Here is a 17,547-nt window from a genome sequence, read left to right as displayed (position 1 = left end):
CGGACAGTAACAAGTGTTGGAGAGGAGGTGTAGCCCGCATTCACTGCTGGGCATGTAGAACGAACGGTGCATCAGCTTTGGAAAACAGCCTCGCAGTTCCTCAAAAGGTCGGCCATAGTTGCCGTGTCACCCAGCAGTTCCATGCCAAGGCATGTGCCCTGGAGGCCTGAAGACCTGTGTCCACATGAAAACTCATCCCGAAGGCTCATCGCAACATCACTCCTAACAGACGAAGGGGGAGGCAGCCGAACACCCTCAGCAGATGAGTGGGTGCAGGACGCCCACGTAGCAGGACATCATTCCAGCATAAAGGGGCACCAAGCCACCAGCGTGGCACTCCTTGACAGTGCTGTGCTGGGTGAATAAGCGAGATGCGAAAGGCCACGTGTATGTGATTCCATTCACGCGAGAGTCCAGAATAGCGCTATAGAGCCGGGAAGTGGTGTCTCTTAGGGCTGGGGAACTGGGGGCGGGAGGGGTGGTGACAGGGGACAGAGTTTGTTTTGGGGTGGTGAAAACATTCTCAAATTGCCTGTGGTGCTGATTGATGGCACGTGTCAGGAATGTACTAAAGGCCACTGAATCCTACACTTTAAATTTGTGAGCCACCTTCTTTGTGACCTCCAGCCCAGTAAAAGTGCTGAAGAGTGACCATGGCCCTGGAGCCCAGGCTCCGGCGGGAGTTGAGGGCTCAGTGCTCTGCGCCCGGCCAGCCACCAAGCCTCTTTGCACCTGACACGCCCACCTGTTGAGCAGGGTGGCAGCGGTGCCAGCCCCACGGGGGTGTGAGGACTGAGATGGTCCCTGTGAAGCCTGAGGACAGTGGCCGGGGTGCTCTCTGCCTTCTCCTTGTTTGGATCATGGAGGCCTCCGGAGTGGAACGCACGAGACTGGCAGACCCCGAGAGCTGTGCCTCCGAGCCACCAAAAAGGCCGGCACCTCTTCCAGCCCAGAGCGGAGCTCCACAGAGGCGGCCTGTGCAAAGCCCGGCTGCGGGGCAGGGGGCAGTGGGCGGCGGGGGCCTGCACTAGCCCTGCGTCTGCCCTCCAGGAGCCCGGATGGGAAAGCGGAGCTTCTCCAGCCCCTCCTGGGAGAAACAGGAAACAGGCTGGAGGGCAGAACCCCCGCCCCAGAGGCAGCATTCCAGGCCCCACACTGATTCCAAGACCTGAGCCCAGGTGGTGAGAGCCGAGAGAGAAAGAGAGAGAGAGAGAGAGAGAGAGCGAGAGCGAGCGAGCGAGAGAGAGAGCGAGAGAGAGAGAGAGAGAGAGAGAGAGAGCCTCCTCTGAGAACTAGAACGTGGGAGGGAGGGAGCTGTGCTCGCCTTGCTGGCTGGCCTGCCCTGCAGGGGCCCAGGCCCTGGTAACCCCTTCTCCCCTTGCAGCTCAGCACCCTTACTCCTCTCTCAGCCGTCCAGGCGGACGTGCGGTTGGCCCTGATGGGGCCCCAGAAGTGTCAGGCTCAGCCCAGCCTTCCCCACCCGGGCACGCACCTGTCCTCAGCCCCAGTGCTTGCCCACCTCCCGGACCCCCTTACCCCCCCGCCCCGCCCCGCAGCGGTGGTCCTTGGCCAAACGCAGGCTGGCGCTAGTCGGCTCCCCTCTCCTGGTGCCTCATCAGAGCGGCCCCGCAGGGCCCTTCCCTCATCTCAGCTGCTATTTATAGCCTGCGTCTCTGCCAGAGCCGGTGGACACGCTGCAGCATAAACACGGCTGTGGCTTTGGGAGGAATTCTGGGCCAGACAAAATTAAGTCCGTGACTCTGGCTCGTATTAAAAGTGAAGGGAGAAGCAGGGCCGGGGGTGGCAGGGAGAAGGTGGGCTGCGGCCCAATTTCATGCTTTGAGTAGAGACTCATCTGCTCCCAGGAGAGTTCTTGCTGCATGAGGCCCTCCTGCAGCACAGTCTCCTCCGCAGGGCCTGGTCTGCCGGTCGGGCCCCAGAGCAGGTGGTGGCAGGTCAGTCCTGCATTCTCTCTGTGGGCACTTAAGGATGTGGGCGGCCCCCTAGTTCAGGTGGAGTGCCCAGAGGACCCAGGGAGCAGGGCACATCTGCCAAGTGGTGGGGCCCGGCCCCAAACCACCTCACCCCTCTCTCGTTCATTTGTCCACCAGACATGAAGTAGGTGTCTACCTGGCTGGGTGTCTGGACACGGGCAAGGGCCCATTCTCCCGGAGCACCCAGTGAGGGGGACAGTTAACAGACTGGCAAACAAACTTCTGGAAAGATGTCACGGGCCATGAAGAAGTGAAAACAGTGTGGAAGAGGGATGGGGTGTTAGTGGTCAGCAGTGGCCTGAGGAGAGGGCCAAGGGCAAGAAAAGGCGCAAAGGCCCTGGGGCAGGGACATCTCGTGGTTAGAGCACAGGAGCAGGGTTGCAGCCTGGGTGATGCCCTCCAGCTGCTTGGGGGCAGGCCTGGGTGCTCAGTGCGTGCCCCGAGGGACTGCATGCGGGGGTCTTAGCCTAGGACACATGGGTCGCGGCAGAAACCGACCTTCCAGAGCACCTTCCTCTGTCTGGCACTGTTCGTAGAGGGTTTGACGCTCAGCAACCTTGGAAAGGAGGTGCCACCTTCCCAGGTGAGAAACCAAGGCTCAAAGGAGGCGCGTGGTAGGGGGTCAGGGAGCAACGATCCAAACTGCAGAAAGGCAGTCCCCCCACCAGGAGAGGGCAAGTAGGGGAGTTCCCCTCCCTGGGACGGGGAGGCCCAGGGGGACCCGGGGCCTTCACAGGGGCCAAAATCCTCCATGCATGCTGTAGGGGGCCCCCTGGGTGTCAAGAGGGGCGCTTGAGGCACACACGCCCGAGGTGTCCCCACCACCTCTGGGGCCAACTGGTCAGTCTGCTGCAGATGCAGAGGAGGTGCCCACCCACCATCGTCAAGGATCCCAGTGGGGCACCCCCCTTGCCATGAGGGAGTGGATGGGGCCCCCTCCCACCCTGTCTGAGGTCAGAGGGGCCAGGAGCCGAGCAAGGCCCCCCAGAGCCCAGCCCAGGCTGTGTGACCGCCCCCCCACCACCACCATCCACCTGTGGCTCTCACTCCCGCCAGCAGCTGAGGAACAGCTCGCGTCTGGGAAATGTCTGCCTCCGGCTCCTTCTGCCTGAATCCGGGACCCGCTGGTGCACAGCTGAGCATCTCCTCTGGCCCCGGCTGCTCCTCACAGCCCGGCTCGCTCCTGCCAGGAGAGGACACAGCTCATTTGGTCAGTCCAGAGAAGCAGCTGAGCCACAGCGGGGCTGCCCTGCAGCGTGAGTGCCCAGGGCTTCCAGACCCCCATCCGAGCAGTCACCACCCTTCCTGCTGTCAGAAGGGGCATTTTCACCAGATTCCTCAAACAGCACCCAGGGGTCCCAGGACAGCCTGGCATGGCTTCCTCTTCAACTCAGGAAGCTGTCATGTTCTCAGAGGATAAGGGCCCTGCTCTGCTGTCTCTGCCAGTAACGCGGGCAGGCTTGGGGACCCAGATCTGCAGGGGGCAGGGAGGAAGGCAATGGCAGCCTGCTGAGCAAAGAACTTTAATTTGGCAGCTGTTACTTTCAGGGAAGATGCTGGGGTGAGTTACCAGCTGTCCCAGTTTGCCTAGCACTGAGGTTGCTGGGGTGCAGGATGTCCGGTGCTAAACCCAGGACAAGCCAGGGCCATTGGTCACCCATGACCAGGGATGCCACAGGGAGCAAGACAGGGCGTCCTGCCCCTCTGGAGGGTCTCCCCCTTCTCCAGGGGTGGCAGACCAGGAAGCCAGCAGCCAGGACTGCAAGTAAGAGCCAGCAACCTTGGGCCCTGGGGTCAGGGGCGCCCAGGAAGGCCTGGCTGGGTCCCTGCCCCTCTCTGGTGCTCACCTCACCCCCAGCCCGTGAGGCCAGGATCATGATCCCAGCTTTGCAGACGAGGTAAAGGAGATTCAGGTTGGCAAAGGGCCTCCCCCAGGGTGAAGGGTCAGGGCACAGTCAGACCCCAGCTTCACCTCCTGCTTAGACAGGGGCCTGCCCACCACCCCTGCAGCCCGGGGCTGACCTCAGGGCTGCAAGCCCCCCTCCTCCTGGGGAGAGTGCCAAGGGGAGGGTTCCTCCAGGAGCTGTGCTCTGGCCTGCCTCCCGCTCCCCGGGGGCCAAGCAGAGCTGGGGACACTGATGGGCAGGCTGGGCAGCTCTGAGGATGAGCCATAGGCCTCAGCTGCCCTAGCGAGCAGCCCACACAGTTTTCTGCAAGGAGGAAAAAAAAACAGATGTAATGAGCCAGCCACCCTTCACTGATTTGCACATAGTCGTTATCTTTCCCTTAATGGAACCAGCAACCACGGCGCCCTGACACCTGCTGTCTCCATTTTCCCCATTGACTCAAGAGGTTCAGACCATGCCTGCTCGGGCTCACTGCTCAGCGGACATCACTGAGGCCTGCGCCTGCCAGCCCACGCCCGCACGGGGCGGAGGGCCACCCCCTGGCCATCGCCCTGCTCTGCCACTGTGGTCGCAGCGTGGCCACCCTCTCGACTTACCTCTCTCTCTCGCTGGACTGTGAACTCCCTCAGTGTTGGGACTGTGCATTTCTGTGGCCGTCACCTTGGCTGCAGGGGCCAGCAGGGGTGCAGGGCGTGGCCGTGAAGGCTGCCCAGGACTCTCCAGGGCCTCTCCCAGCCCCCGACCAGGGGGAGCATCCCGGAGCTGTGTGAGGTGGGGCATGGGGCTTTCACCGGGTGAAGGTGGGGTGCTGTCGGGGCAGGCTCTGGGGCCTTTCTGGAGGCGGTCTGCCCCCGTGTCAGCCGCTCTGAGAAATGCTTTGGTCCGAGTATTTCCATTCCTGGGGCCATATTCTAGGAATGTAAGTCCAGAGCTGAGACAAAGCTCAGTATAATCATGTATACATCAGAGGTGAGAAGTGGGCCCAGCCTGACTGTGGCGGGTGAATAAGTCATGGTTTACCCCTTTAGTGGAATCCCCTGCAGCCTTTGAAAGCATTCTCACCAAGAGGGCAACACGTGGGGCATGTTTACATTCTCATGGTCCAGAGAGCAGAATGCAAACCTGCGCGTCAGCCCCACCAGCCGCGCTAATAAAGGCGGAGAAGATGGGAATTCTCAACTTGTTGCGAAGAGTGGCTGGAATTCTGTGGGACTTTTAGAAATTATTTCTACTTCTATCAGCTTTCTAAATGTTTTATGATGTGTTATAAAAGCCTATGATTTTAAAGAAAGAAAAGATGGGGGAGGCTTGATCTCAGAAGGCTCTCCCGGAAACGTGGACCTGCAGGAACTCAGTGGGTTGCTCCTTGACCTGCACAGACAGCCACCGACCTCCTGGCTTCCCGCAGATCCAGGGTCTGTGCTCGTGGCTGTGGCCTCTGTGCCTTGTTCCCGGTAGATCCTCGCACACACACACACACGCACTCTGAGCCCTGGATTGCTGCTGGCCATGAGGCCCTTCCCTGCAGCTGCCCCAGGTCAAGGGCAGTGGCTGTGAGATGGGGGTCCCCACCTGGCCTCCAGTGCGGGATGCTGGTGAATATGGGGTCGAGCTCCTGATGCACATGATGAATCGTTGAGCAGCAGGATGGGCAGGCATGCTTTTGTGGCTCCAAGTGCTCCATGCTTGTGAGGAAGTACACACCTGAGTGTCACGGGCATGTCACTACACCTGGGCCTGGGGACATGGCCAGGCAATGGTACCCATCAGAGGACAGCAGCTGGTGAGGCTCAGGGCCGGCCCCTGGGCAGGTGCCCAGCTCGTAAGGGCTAATGTGAGGTCACAGGGCAGGCCCTAGGGCCCCCTCCCTCCTCACGGTGACCTTCCAGCAGCAGGCAGGGCCCTCACTGACTGTGCCAGTGTCCAGGGCAGCTGCAACAGGTGACAACAGATGAGCAGCCTCAGGCAGCAGGAGTCCCTCTCCCAGTTCTGGAGCCCGGAGGTCCAGGTTCAAGGTGCAGGCAGAGCCCCACCGCCCTGGAGGCTCCGGGGGAGGGCCCCTCCTGCCTCTTCCCGCTCCTGGCTCTGCGGCCAATCGCTCCGGCCTCTGTCTCTGTCATCGCGTGGACTCGCCCTGAGCCTGCTGTCTCCTCTTCTGCCCCTTCTCAGGACACCTGTGCCTTCCCCGGGCCCCCACGCCACCCTCACCCACCACCCTGCTGGGATGCTCCGGTTTGAGAGAAGGAGTCCCGCCACGACCCCTTCTAGTCTGCTTTCCCCCGGCCCTGCACCCCTCTGCTCCCCATCCTTCCCTGCCTGGAAGGCCCCCACCAGCTTTGCTCTGGGACAGGGACTGTCGGGCCTTCCCCTGCTAGCCTGGCACTGCCTCATGGTGCCCCCTGTGTGGCCTAGCCTCCCTGGGAGATCTCAGCAGGTCGCTGAGTAGCAGTGGGTCTGGCAGATGCCCAGCCAGGAGCCCGCCAGGCACCGGCACCAGGGCTTCCACATTTTTGCCCCCTCTGGTTTCTGGGGCTAACCTGGCTTTCCTCCGCCTGCAGGAGGCCCTGGGGATTGTGGCCAGGGCTCAGCTCTTCTAGGCAGAAGCACCTGGACGTCCTCCCAGAACCCCAAGCACCCTGGGGGCCTTCTTGGCCCCTCCAGCATGGCACAGACCCTCTGGGTTACAGCTCTGGCCCCAAGCCTGTCTACTAACCTGCACGTCACCTGGGCCACGTATCTGTGTCCCAGCACCCAGCCTGACACACGGGGGGGCAGCCTTGGTGGGTGCAGGAGTGGGGATGGACAGACCAGTGGACGAGTGGGGAGACTGGCCGGGTCATGGCCCTGAGTCTGTGTCCTGTGTCTCTTGTAGATGTGCTGGTGGACGGACAGCTGTGTGACTGTGAAGCGGCAGCCTGCCACGTGGGTGACCCCATAAGCCTGGAGGTGCGGCTGACCAACCGGAGCCCACGCAGCGTGGGGCCCTTTGCCCTCACCGTGGTCCCCTTCCAGGACCACCAGAACGGCGTGCACAACTATGACCTGCACGACGCCATCTCCTTCGTGGGCTCCAGCACCTTCTGCCTTGACGCGGTGTGTGGTGTGCTGGGGCCCCTGGGCAGCCCCCGTGGTCACTGTCCCGGTGCTCCATTGGCCCAGGCAGTGGGCTTAGGGGTCGGCAGACACAGGGGCTTCTCTGTCCGTGTTGACCCCTGTCCACCTGACTTGCCGTGACCTGGGAGTGAAGCCAAGATGGCGAGGCCACCCCCTGAAGGTTGTTAAGGTAATAAGGTGAACAGAGAGGGCCGAGGACAGTGTTCGATCTTGCTGTCGTCCAGCCCCATACGGTCCTCATGCCCTGCTCACCTGTTGAGGTGGTACCTTCACCCCAGCCAGTCCCCACACTCCCTGAACCCCCAAGCGGCCCAGGGAGGGAGGTGCTATCTGATCCCTCCAGACAGGGCTGGGGCCCAGGGAGATGCAGTGACTGCAGGGGCAGCAGAGCAGGGAGGCCCTGCAGGGACTGGGAGCAAGGGGCCTCCCCATGTGTCCAGACAGGTTCAAGGGTTCCCTGGTCGTCTCGGGGTCCACGCTGCTCCAGGTTGATGGCGGTCCCCTCCACTCCCCTCAGGTGCAGCCGTCGGGCCAGTCGGCCTGCCTGGGAGCCCTCCTCTTCCTCTACACTGGCGACTTCTTCCTGCACATCCGCTGCCACGAGGATGGCTCGGGCAAGGAGCTGCCGCAGTCCTGGTTCTGCCTGCCCAGTGTGCACGTGCGCGCCCTGCAGGCGCAGGCCTGAGCCCCTCCCGGCCCCCAGGTTCCTGTTCCTTCGGGCGGGGGTGCCCAGGGAGCCGCAGAGCCCAGCCTGGCCCCTGCCCCCATCACGGCTAGGCATTCCCTGAGGCGCCCGACCCCTGCCCTCCCCCCCGGGCCCCCGCCCCGTCCTACCCTTTCTCCTGCAGCATGGATCCTGAGCTGGCTGCACAGCTCGCAGACACGGCAGCCTCACGCCTCCCCGCAGTGCCCCCCAGGGTCCCTCCGCTGGAGCCTGGCACTATGGATTTGTGTGCTGACTAGACCCCAGAGGCCAGCCCCCACCCAGCCCCGATACGGGCACCTTGCCACTGGGGGGTCCCAGCCCAGCCAGGAAGAGGCCAAGGCAGGTGTGAGGGCAGAGCTCAGCCTGGTGGGCCTGGGAAGCCTCCGCAGCCCCCTCTGCCCTTGGAATCCCCAGAGGCGGCCTGGGCAGGAGAGATGGTGCTGAGGGGTGTGGACACCAGGGGTTCCAGCTGCACCCCTATAGCAGGCAAGCGTCGGGGCCTGTGCCAGCTCTTCCGGGCCCTGGGCCGCTTCCAGGCTGGCCTCTGGGCCGCCATGGCCCGTGTGCCTCTGTGTGTCCGTGACATATTCTCCAGTAAAGGGCCTGCCTTCTGCTCTGCTGCTCCCTGTGTCCATGCACCTGCTTGTCCCAGGTGCTCAGGGAGCCGCCCTGCCTGCTCAGCCCCCAACTCAGGTGGGGGTTCTAGCACATGGGGTGCTCAACAGAACCCCCTTGACAAACAGCTGGCCAGTGTCTGTCCCTGTGACCCCCAGCCCCTCCCTGCATGCATTTTTCGGGCCTGGCCTCCCAACCCTCTTGGACACTGACCCGACCCCCAGGCTAAGGTCCCCAGCCGCCACCATGGCTCTGGCCATTTCCATCTCTTGCTTTCTCACATAAGGTCCATGCAGCATCTGCCTCTTGTATCCCACACACATGCCTGGGAAGACGTTGGGGTAACAGCGGCATCAAGAAGCATGGGCACACGTTGTGTCTGGGGGGTCCCTGGCGAGATGCAGATGGCCCCTGATGAGGCCACGGTGGCCCTCAGACTCACCCTGGGAGCTGGCACTCCAGCCTCCCTCCCCTTCCGTCCGTTCCCCTCTGGGTCCCCCTCCCTGCTCGTCCCTGGAGCACCCGCGGCCCACCTGCTGTCCCCCCCAGCCCGGTCAGAGCCCAACCCCTCCCCCCAGCAAACTCACTCTCGCTCCCTAAGCAGAATTCTGGGGCCAGAGAAAGATCAAAGGCCCTAAGGTACAGAGAAGGGGTAGGGTGAAGCCAGGGGCGTCCAAGACTCTTGGGGTCGCCCCATTCCCGCCAGGCCACGTAGGCATCGGGTATAGTGCTGACTCATGGGGCAGAGGATGCTCGCGGGGCCTGGGATGTGCTGCCCCCATCATGAGGTGGGACGCTGAGCCTCCGAGTGCCTGGAGCACACGGCAAGAGGCGGGGGCCGAGCGGGCTCAGCGTCCGGCACGCAGCCTCCTGCTGCTCTGGTGCTGTCACCCTGGGGGAGGACCAGGAGCCCCTCCACCCATACTTTACCGTCTGTTCACAGGCCCTCGGGGTCCCAGTCCTCACAGGCCAGGCTGCCCCCCAGAAGCACCCACGGGGCTGGGAGGGCACTGAGGGTGGGAATCCAGCCTCGCCCCCCGGGCTGTGTGCCCTGAGCAGGGGCACCTTATTCAGCCCGCACAAAGCTTCCATGCCTGTGCTGGCGCGCTCAGTCCGTCGGCCTCCACAGGCAGGCCTGGCTTCTCACGGGGGTCTGCCCTTAGCCACCCTGCCTGCGTGCCCAGAATTGCAGCTGCCATCTGCCCAGGACCGGAAAAAGGGCATGGAGCCCCCTGGCCACGCCTGGTTCTCAGCAGCCCAGGAAGGGTCTTAGCTCGAATGCCCCATAGCAAACCCTGGGGCAGGGATGTGGGGACGGGGAGGGTCGGAGGGAAGAGAAAGCAAGTGAGGGTGCACTGGGGTCCCTGGCACTGACATCCCCAGGGGACTTTGGGGGACAGTGAGAACATGCCTCGGAAGCCCCCAGCCCAGGGGCCAGAGAGCTGGCCTGTGCACTCGCCCCCCCGAGGGCTCATCCCGCTGCCGCCTTCCCTGCGTGAGCGATCCAGCGGCGCCCTGCCTGGGCTGGTCAGTGACGCCAGCCTTGGGAGTGGCTGAGGCCCTAGGGTTCCAGGGACCTCTGGGGGCAGGGGGCAGGGAGGCGGGGCTTGCCCAAGGCTGTTCCCTGAGACGGGCTGAGTGTGACATGATAGGTACTTGGTCTTTGCCCCAGTTCCTCACCCAGAGCTACATCCCTTGGGATTTCCTGGGTGACAAGAGCATCTCTGTTCTAAGGAGCTGACTCTGGGTGGGCTTCTGGATTGCAGCTGGTCACCAGAGACCCAAGCTGATTAGGAGTTTGGAGCCTTCAGCCCCACCCCCATCCTCCAGGGGCTGGGGCAAAGGGTTGAAGCATGAGTTAATGATCAAGCTTACCTACGTGCTGGAGAAGCGTCCATACAGTTCCCTACACCGTGGAGTTTGCAGAGCTTCCTGCTTGGTGACTGCATCCCCGTGCCGCAGCGTGGCGCAGCCCGACTCCCTGGGGACGGAGCTGCTGAGCCCAGGGCCCTCCCAGACCCTCCCCGTGTACCTCATCTGGCCCTTCACCTGCACCCTTTGTGAAGTCCTTTATAATAAACTGCCAAACGTAAGTAAAGTGTTTTCCTGAGTCCCGTGAGCTGTTCTAGCAAGTTATCAAACCTGAGGATGGGGTCAATCGTGGCATCCCCAGTTTATAGCTAGTTGGTTAGCCAGGAGGCGCAATGGGCATCTGTGGTGGGGGCCGTCTTGGGGGACCCAGTCCTTCACCTCTCAGGTGTGTGCCGATGCCAGGCAGGCAGTGTCAGAGCTAGTTGGCTTGTGGGACACCCGGCCGGTGTCCGGCGGGCGGGATAACTGGCCGACGGGAAACACCCCACACCTGGTGTAGGCAGTGTGGGTAGGAGAGCCTTTCCTCGCCGAGCCAGGAAGGGAAGGGGACCCCGTGGGGCAGTGTCGGCTCAGCTGTCCTTTCCAAGAGCCTGAAATTCCAGGCTCAGGCTCCCCTCCAGGCGCAGGGTCCCCCACAGCCTGTGTCCCAGCTGTCCAGCTGTGGTGGCTGGGGGTGGGCGTGCTGTGCCCTCTGCCCCACAGCTCGAGGGTATACAGTCAGCTGCCTGTGGCTCTGGGTTCCCAGGGAAAGCAACCCCAGGAGGACCTCCCCTGAGGGTGTCGGGACCCTGGGAGGCCTCAGCCCTCCCAGGTGGACACAGCATAGCGGGGGGGCCATCTGTCCCAAACTCCTCCAGGCGTGACCATCCATCCACACTTCCCCCAGACAGGGCCAGGTCTGACCCATTCCCCAGGCTAGGCTCTGCATGTGTGGGTCGTAACGATGCCCCTCCAAGCAGGAGGCCATGGCTACATCATGTCCCAGCTCAGCCACTTCCCAACTCGTTGTCTGGGGCACCTTTGCTGTTAGGAATGGATGAGGGATTTCAAGAAAAGGGCTTATCGCACTGCCCTGCGCACAGTGGGTGCTCAGTGAATGGGCCATGGGCCCCGTGGGTCTAGGAATGTGCCTTGCAAGTCCCTGGGTGGCCTGGGACTTCTGCAGGATGTCCTGCTGGGGTGTCCCTTCTGCACACCTGTTACAGGTAAGTCACCCTGATGGGGTGGTGACCAGGTGAGCCTGCTCGTCACCAGCTCATATCCAGCTCGTGTCCAGAGACACCCTCAGAAGGAAGCCAAAACAACCCCTGGCTATCACTCTGAGCTCTGGGGCTCAGCTGCCTGGCGCCAGGCAAATGGTAGGGAAAGTGGAACAATTGAAGGTGCTGGTTGTACTCAGCCTCAGCCTGAGGAAGGGGCCTGGGACCCCACTAGACTTAACTGCATCAGCCTGAATGCAGCCTGCCCCAGCCAGCCAGGAGCCATGGATGCAGCTCTGCCAATCGGCGGGCAGGTGGCAGCGCCCATCAGGGGTACCCAGGGCATGGAGCCCATGGGTGTGGTGGAAGCACCCAGGGAAGCAAGGGCCAGTGGTCTAGACCCAGGGGGTAGAAAGATCAGAGAAGTCTTCCTGGAGGAAGTGGCAGGGAATGGGGGCTGGAGGGGTGAGAGGAGGAGGCAGAGCTCTCCAGGAGGGCGGGAGGGCTGAGTGAAGACCCGGAGGTAAGACCATGGGCTCACGTGCCCTGGGGATGTGGGTGGGCCACTGCCACTCCTCTCAGCCTCTGGTGATGGGGCCTGTGCTCAGCTGGAGCAAGACCGGTCAGAAGGCCATGACCTTGTGGGGATGAGGAGGAGGGGCCCAGCTCTGCTGAGGGTCCAAGAAGGCTTTCCAGGATGACTGGCACTGCACTGGGCACTGCTAGTAGTCATGAGGGGAAGAAGATGGAGGAAGGGTGTTTAGTTAGAAGGAACAGCAGGTGCAAAGGCCTGGAGGCAGGAGACAGGCCAGAGGGGAGACACATGTGAATAGTCAGGACAGAAAGTAGAAGGCCCCAGGCTCTGAGGAGGGGCAGAGCCTGCCCATGACGTAGGCTGGGAAGCCCTGGGGCAGGTGGATTCTCCCCAAAAGGAGCCCATGGGATCCAGGGGAGGACAAGCCTGGAGGCAAGGATTCAGAAACAGGCAGGAGAGGGAGAGAGGAGAGGTCCTGGGCAGGAGGTGTCCGGCGGGTCTCGGGGGCTGGGGGGTCAGCACGGCAGCTCCTGCCTGCTTCTCCTCCACCTGCCCTCGTCCTCCCTGCCCCGCAGCCAGCCTTGTCTTCTGTTTTCTCACACCAAGCCTGTTCCTGCCTCAAGGCCTTGACTGTCCTCTGCCCAGTGGGTGCTCTGCCCTCGGGCCTCACGTGGCTCCTTGCTCTCCGGTCTCAGCACCACGTCACCTCCACAGGGAGTCTTTCCTGAACACCCTACGTTGGTTGCAGCCATCGCAGGGAGACGGCCCAGTGTGGGACCATGGCTTGGCTTGCTCCTGCCTTGGGCGCTGTGTCTTCTGCAGCGTGAGCCCCTAGAAGGTGGCCGGCCCGTACAGGGCTCTGGGTGAGAGCTGGCTGAGCGCGGTCCCCAGCCTGGAAGGCCCCCGGAGCAGCGCTGGACCCAGTGGGGGGCCTGGAGCTCCAGCGAAGCTCACGCTCTGCCTGGCCACGTCACTTCTCTGAGCTTTGATTCCTTATCTGTTAAAGGGAGAGAGAATGCCTGCCTGAGGATTATATCTCAAGGGCCTGGAGCATTGTGGGCAGGTCTGGGTACCCAGCAAATGTTTGTTGGATGAACGGAAAAACGCAGCCATCTACCACCTTTGAGGCAGTCCTGGCCCTGCCACCTGTGAGGTGTGTGACCTTGGCAGTGGCTTCCCCTCCCTGGGCCTCAGCATCAAATCTGTAAAGTGGGATTTGCCCTGTTTCAGCCTCCAAACCCACCATGCATAGGGGCAGAAGAGGTGGTGCTTTCATGAGTCTCCTGCCCCAAAAGTGCTCTGTACCGTCCAGGTGGGGCACTCCAAAGCAGGCAGGACCCCAGATTCCACCATGTGAAAAACAGTGAGCAAAGCCAAATCACGATGCTCGTGGTCTGCATGTGTGTGCCCCCAACCCCCGCCCTGCACGTGCACACACACGCACAGGCAGGGACGAGAGGACGGGCAGAACCACCTGCAGGCTCCCTGCTGCACAGCAGATGTGCTCCTAAGGACCCCCACCCGCCCAAGAGGAAGGAGGACACATTGAAACCCAAGAGAGGGAAAACCAGGCAAAGACCTTGGGCAGCCCCGCAGAGGGCGCGACATCTTTCATCGCCGCATGGCTCATTGGGCAAAACAGGAACAGCAGGATGCCCGCTCCCGGGGGCTAGAGGGATCAGCCGTGTTTATGGAGACGAAGTCCAGCGGAATGGCCGACGGGATGGGGCGTCACCAGGGATGCGGGCCGAAGAGGTGCTGCTGAGCGGAAGGGCCTGCTGCGGGGTGACAGGCGCGCCTGCCTGCACTCAGGCGACCCCCGCAACGCCCGACCGAAAGCATTTCATATTTTTCATGCATCACAAAGTTTCTATAAAATCATCTCTAAAAGATGGATAGGATCCACACCTTCCTTGGTATGGTGTGGCCTCCTTTGGGGTTGAAAGGGTATCAGAAGGGGATGCAGACGGGGGGCACTTCAGTCATACTGCACTTTTCTTTTTAAAAGTACGATAGGCAGAGAGAGAGAGGAAGATAATAGAGATGAGAAAGAGGGGCGATGGAGAAAGAGAGGGCGATGATGGAGAGAGGGAGACAGCGTTTGACAGAGAGTGCTAAGTAGATGGAAGATTGCTACTGTTCTTTGACGTTTTCTCTACTTTTTAGTTTCCAAAAACAAACAAAAAAATACAGGTTACCAGGGATGAGAGTGAATGAAATGAGAGCGAAGTCTCAAAGGGCAGGAGGCCAAGTTGTCTGCTTGGATGAGGGGCTGTTAGAAAAAACCCAGGTGATCTGGAAAATGGCCCAGGTGCGCCTGCACTCTGACAGCCCAGCCGATGCCCCGCGCGGAACGCCGCCGCTGTCCTCGAGTGGGGGACGGCCTGAGTGGGGCAAGGACAGAGCGCATGCTCTGTGAGAAGCCGGGGCTTTGTGGTGGGGTCAGCGGGAGCCAGGGAGCCATGTGACGCGGGGGTGCTGCCTGCTGGCATTTGTGCCCTGAGCCGTTGCAGGCACCGAGGTATGTCAGTGGGCAGTGTCTGAGGCAGGGACCCCAGAAGCAGGTGTCTCAGTGGCGGCCCCACATCCTGTTCTTCAGGTGCCATGCTGTTGGTTCCTGGGCAATGCAGTCCTATAGCTGGCGTGTCTGCAAGCGCTCTCCTGCCCAAAGGCCAGAGTGAGCCGAGCCAGGACTAGACTGTGTCCTTCACTTCACCAGATGAGCTGCGTTGGTTTTGCCTTCCTGGCATCTGTTCCTCTCGGGCAGGATAGGCCTGTGGTGGCCCCGTGATCACCCCAGCCACCACACTCTCTCCTCGGAAATTCACCGCGCAGAGCGAGTGTCCGTAGGAAGATGTCTGAGGGGCTGACCCCCACCTCCGCCACTTGTCAGCTCTGTGGGCAAAAGACAAGTCACTTTTTTCCTCTGAATAAATGGGGCTAAAAATACTTATTTTATGGGCACATGTATGCTAGTAGTTTGCTTTGATCTCCTTAACGCATGAGAGCAACTTCTTGGCGAGCGCTGCGTCCCTTCCGGCTCCTTGCCTGTCTCTGTTCTCCCATCCACATGTCCCGAAGGTGGGATTCCACCACGATTCCCCCATTCCTCCGGGAAGCTTCGCATATGACATCGCTGTTCCCTCATAGACCTCAGCAGGGGCTAATTTATTAAGTAACATGAAATAATATAAGGCAGTTATATCGCAAGTGCTCAAATGTGAAAGAGACTGCCTGACGCAGGAGAGGCTCCGGGACTGGGACTGGGACTGGGAGCTCTTCGCATCTGAGCAAAGCTGGACGTGTGGACGGTTGATATAACACGAGCATTAGATGAGGCCTCCGAGCGTCATCACTCGGAAACCACTGTCATCACGATGTCTTAAGAGCCAGCCTGGTCCCAGTAAGCAGAGAAGAGAGTAGGGTGCATGTGGTCACCTGGCTCCTGGGGCCTCCGAACAATGTCTCAAGGAATTAAGACAAATTAAAAGATCAAAGGAAGATGTCAACATGATGGGCTAGGAGCCCAGACTAAGCCTCCTACTGAAAAAAATGAAAAAATGGTGGTAATTATATTAAAAAATGCATTTGTAGGTGCATCCATGCCACTGGTGAGCTGGCAGGAAAGTATATAGCCCAGTATCTGTGTGTGGGCAAAATCCAAAGAAGTGAGCAGTGCACTGATGCCAACCTTTACTTTGAGGGTTTTTGCCAACGCAGGAGCATCAGTTTTCGATGGTCTTCAAAACTGAAAGAAGAAAGACGAATCCCAGGGCCCCCAGTGGAGAATCTAATGGGAAACTTTGCCCCATTAATTCGGGAGCCCGAATTACTCAGAGAGTAGAAAAATGGCCTTCTCTCAGCCCTCAGTTCCAACCCAAGTCAGCCCTCCTGAGAATCTGCAGTCCCAGAGCACGCTTCCTAAATGCCTTCCCCAAACCTTGAGTCATTCATGAATTTGAAAGTAGTCCTAGACATATAGTACCCCGCCCACCCACCACCACATACCAGACATCTTACAGAAGTAAACACATCCTTTCTGCATGAATCTGATTTGTCCCAAATCTCCAAGGTTTCTACAAGGAAAATAAATAATTCAGAGTTTTGAAAGAAAGTCATCAAATATACAAGGAAGCTGCACATCATGTGTGACAGTCAGAAGAAACGAAATCAGCAGACTCAGGCTTAAAAGAGAGTCAAATACTGGCTTTATCAGACACAGACTCTAAAATAAGTATGCCTAATATGTTACAAGAAAAAATATTAAAATGGGTAAAAATCAAGAACATTGTAGAATAATCAAATAGAACTCTTTTTAACTGAAAAATAAAATTGAAATGAAGTTTTAATGAATAGATTAGACCCAGCCTGGGGAGAACTAGTGGGTGGAAGACAGATCTGAACATGTTATAAAAAATGCAGCCCAGAAGGACCAGAAAATATGAAAGAAAGTATGGCAGACAGAGAAGCTCTCACATGTGTCTATGCAAAGTCCCAGGGGGAGAGGGAAAGGAGAATGGAGAAAAGGCAATATTTGAGGAGATAATGACTGAGCAATTGAAAGTGATGAAGACAAAAATCCACATATTTTAGAAGCCCAACAAATTCTGAGTAGCATAACATTTAAAATACACAATAGATGCATCATAACACAATTTCAAGGACCAGATGCAAATGGATGCTTTTAAAGGCACTAGAAAGACAAAACAAATTACTTCCAAAGAAGTGGCAATTTGATTGATAGCTACTGTCTCGTCGGCAAGAACAAAGTCCAACAGTCAGTGGGATAATATCTGAGAATGTACTGAGTGACACAAATACTTTTCAACAGGCGAAATAACATTTTGATTTAAACAAAAATAGGGTTTTCCACCACCAAACCTCATTAAAGGGAATTCTAAAGAATGAACTCCAAGCAGAAGGAAATTAATACCACATAGAAAGTCAGAAATACAAGAAAGAAAGAACAAATAAAGTGGCACATAAGTGAATACATTTACTGTGTAAATAGCAAAAATTATAAATTATGGACTTAAAACATAATAAAATTAACATATGGGTAGCAAAATGATACATAAGTATCAGTGCATCCAGGTGTTCTAGGTGGTTTTAAGTTCAGTTTCAAAGGTTCAGAAGGAGGGAAAAGATATTGACTAATTTAGACTTAAGCTGTGATGCTCTAATCATGGAAGTTTCCATTTCTGGGGAAAGCATTAAGAAAATGATAAATAATGTGAACAATTTCTAAACTAGATGCTTCAAGAAATGTAATAGGGAAAACTATTCAGTTCAAAAGAAGGCAAGAAAGCAAAGGAGAAGGACCAAAGGAAAAATGGAAATGGTAGGACAAATGAAACCACAACCAATGAAAAACAAGGCACAGAGCAGTTCAGTAACAACTAGATGTCATTTTAAGTTTTAGAAATAAAGCACCAGTGCTTACAATAAATTAAAACAGACTAGACAGAACCCACAAAATCAGGCTTATGGTGTTTATAAGAGACACTGAAACATAAGGATACAGAAGGTTGAAATAAAATGACAGGAAAAGATGTTACCAAAAAAATCCTAAATAAAGTCTAAAAAAAAAATAAGTTACTTCTAG

General features: G+C 58.5%; 1 protein-coding gene across 9 annotated transcripts in view; it reads left to right on the top strand.

The window, feature by feature from the left end:
- The window catches only part of TRAPPC9 (trafficking protein particle complex subunit 9), a 615,203-nt gene extending 604,764 nt beyond the window's left edge, over positions 1–10,439 (top strand). For all 9 annotated transcript variants that reach the window (XM_057497647.1, XM_057497644.1, XM_057497645.1 and 6 more), the window contains 2 exons: positions 6,774–6,994; positions 7,533–10,439. In XM_057497647.1, coding sequence (XP_057353630.1) covers positions 6,774–6,994; positions 7,533–7,700 — 389 coding nt within the window. In that variant the 3' untranslated portion in view covers positions 7,701–10,439. The remainder of the gene's footprint in view (positions 1–6,773; positions 6,995–7,532) is intronic.
- Positions 10,440–17,547: the final 7,108 nt, after the last annotated feature.

This window comes from Manis pentadactyla, chromosome 3, assembly GCF_030020395.1.
Source record: "Manis pentadactyla isolate mManPen7 chromosome 3, mManPen7.hap1, whole genome shotgun sequence".
In the NCBI taxonomy this organism is placed as follows: domain Eukaryota; kingdom Metazoa; phylum Chordata; class Mammalia; order Pholidota; family Manidae; genus Manis; species Manis pentadactyla.
This window is presented reverse-complemented; position numbering and strand designations above follow the sequence as displayed.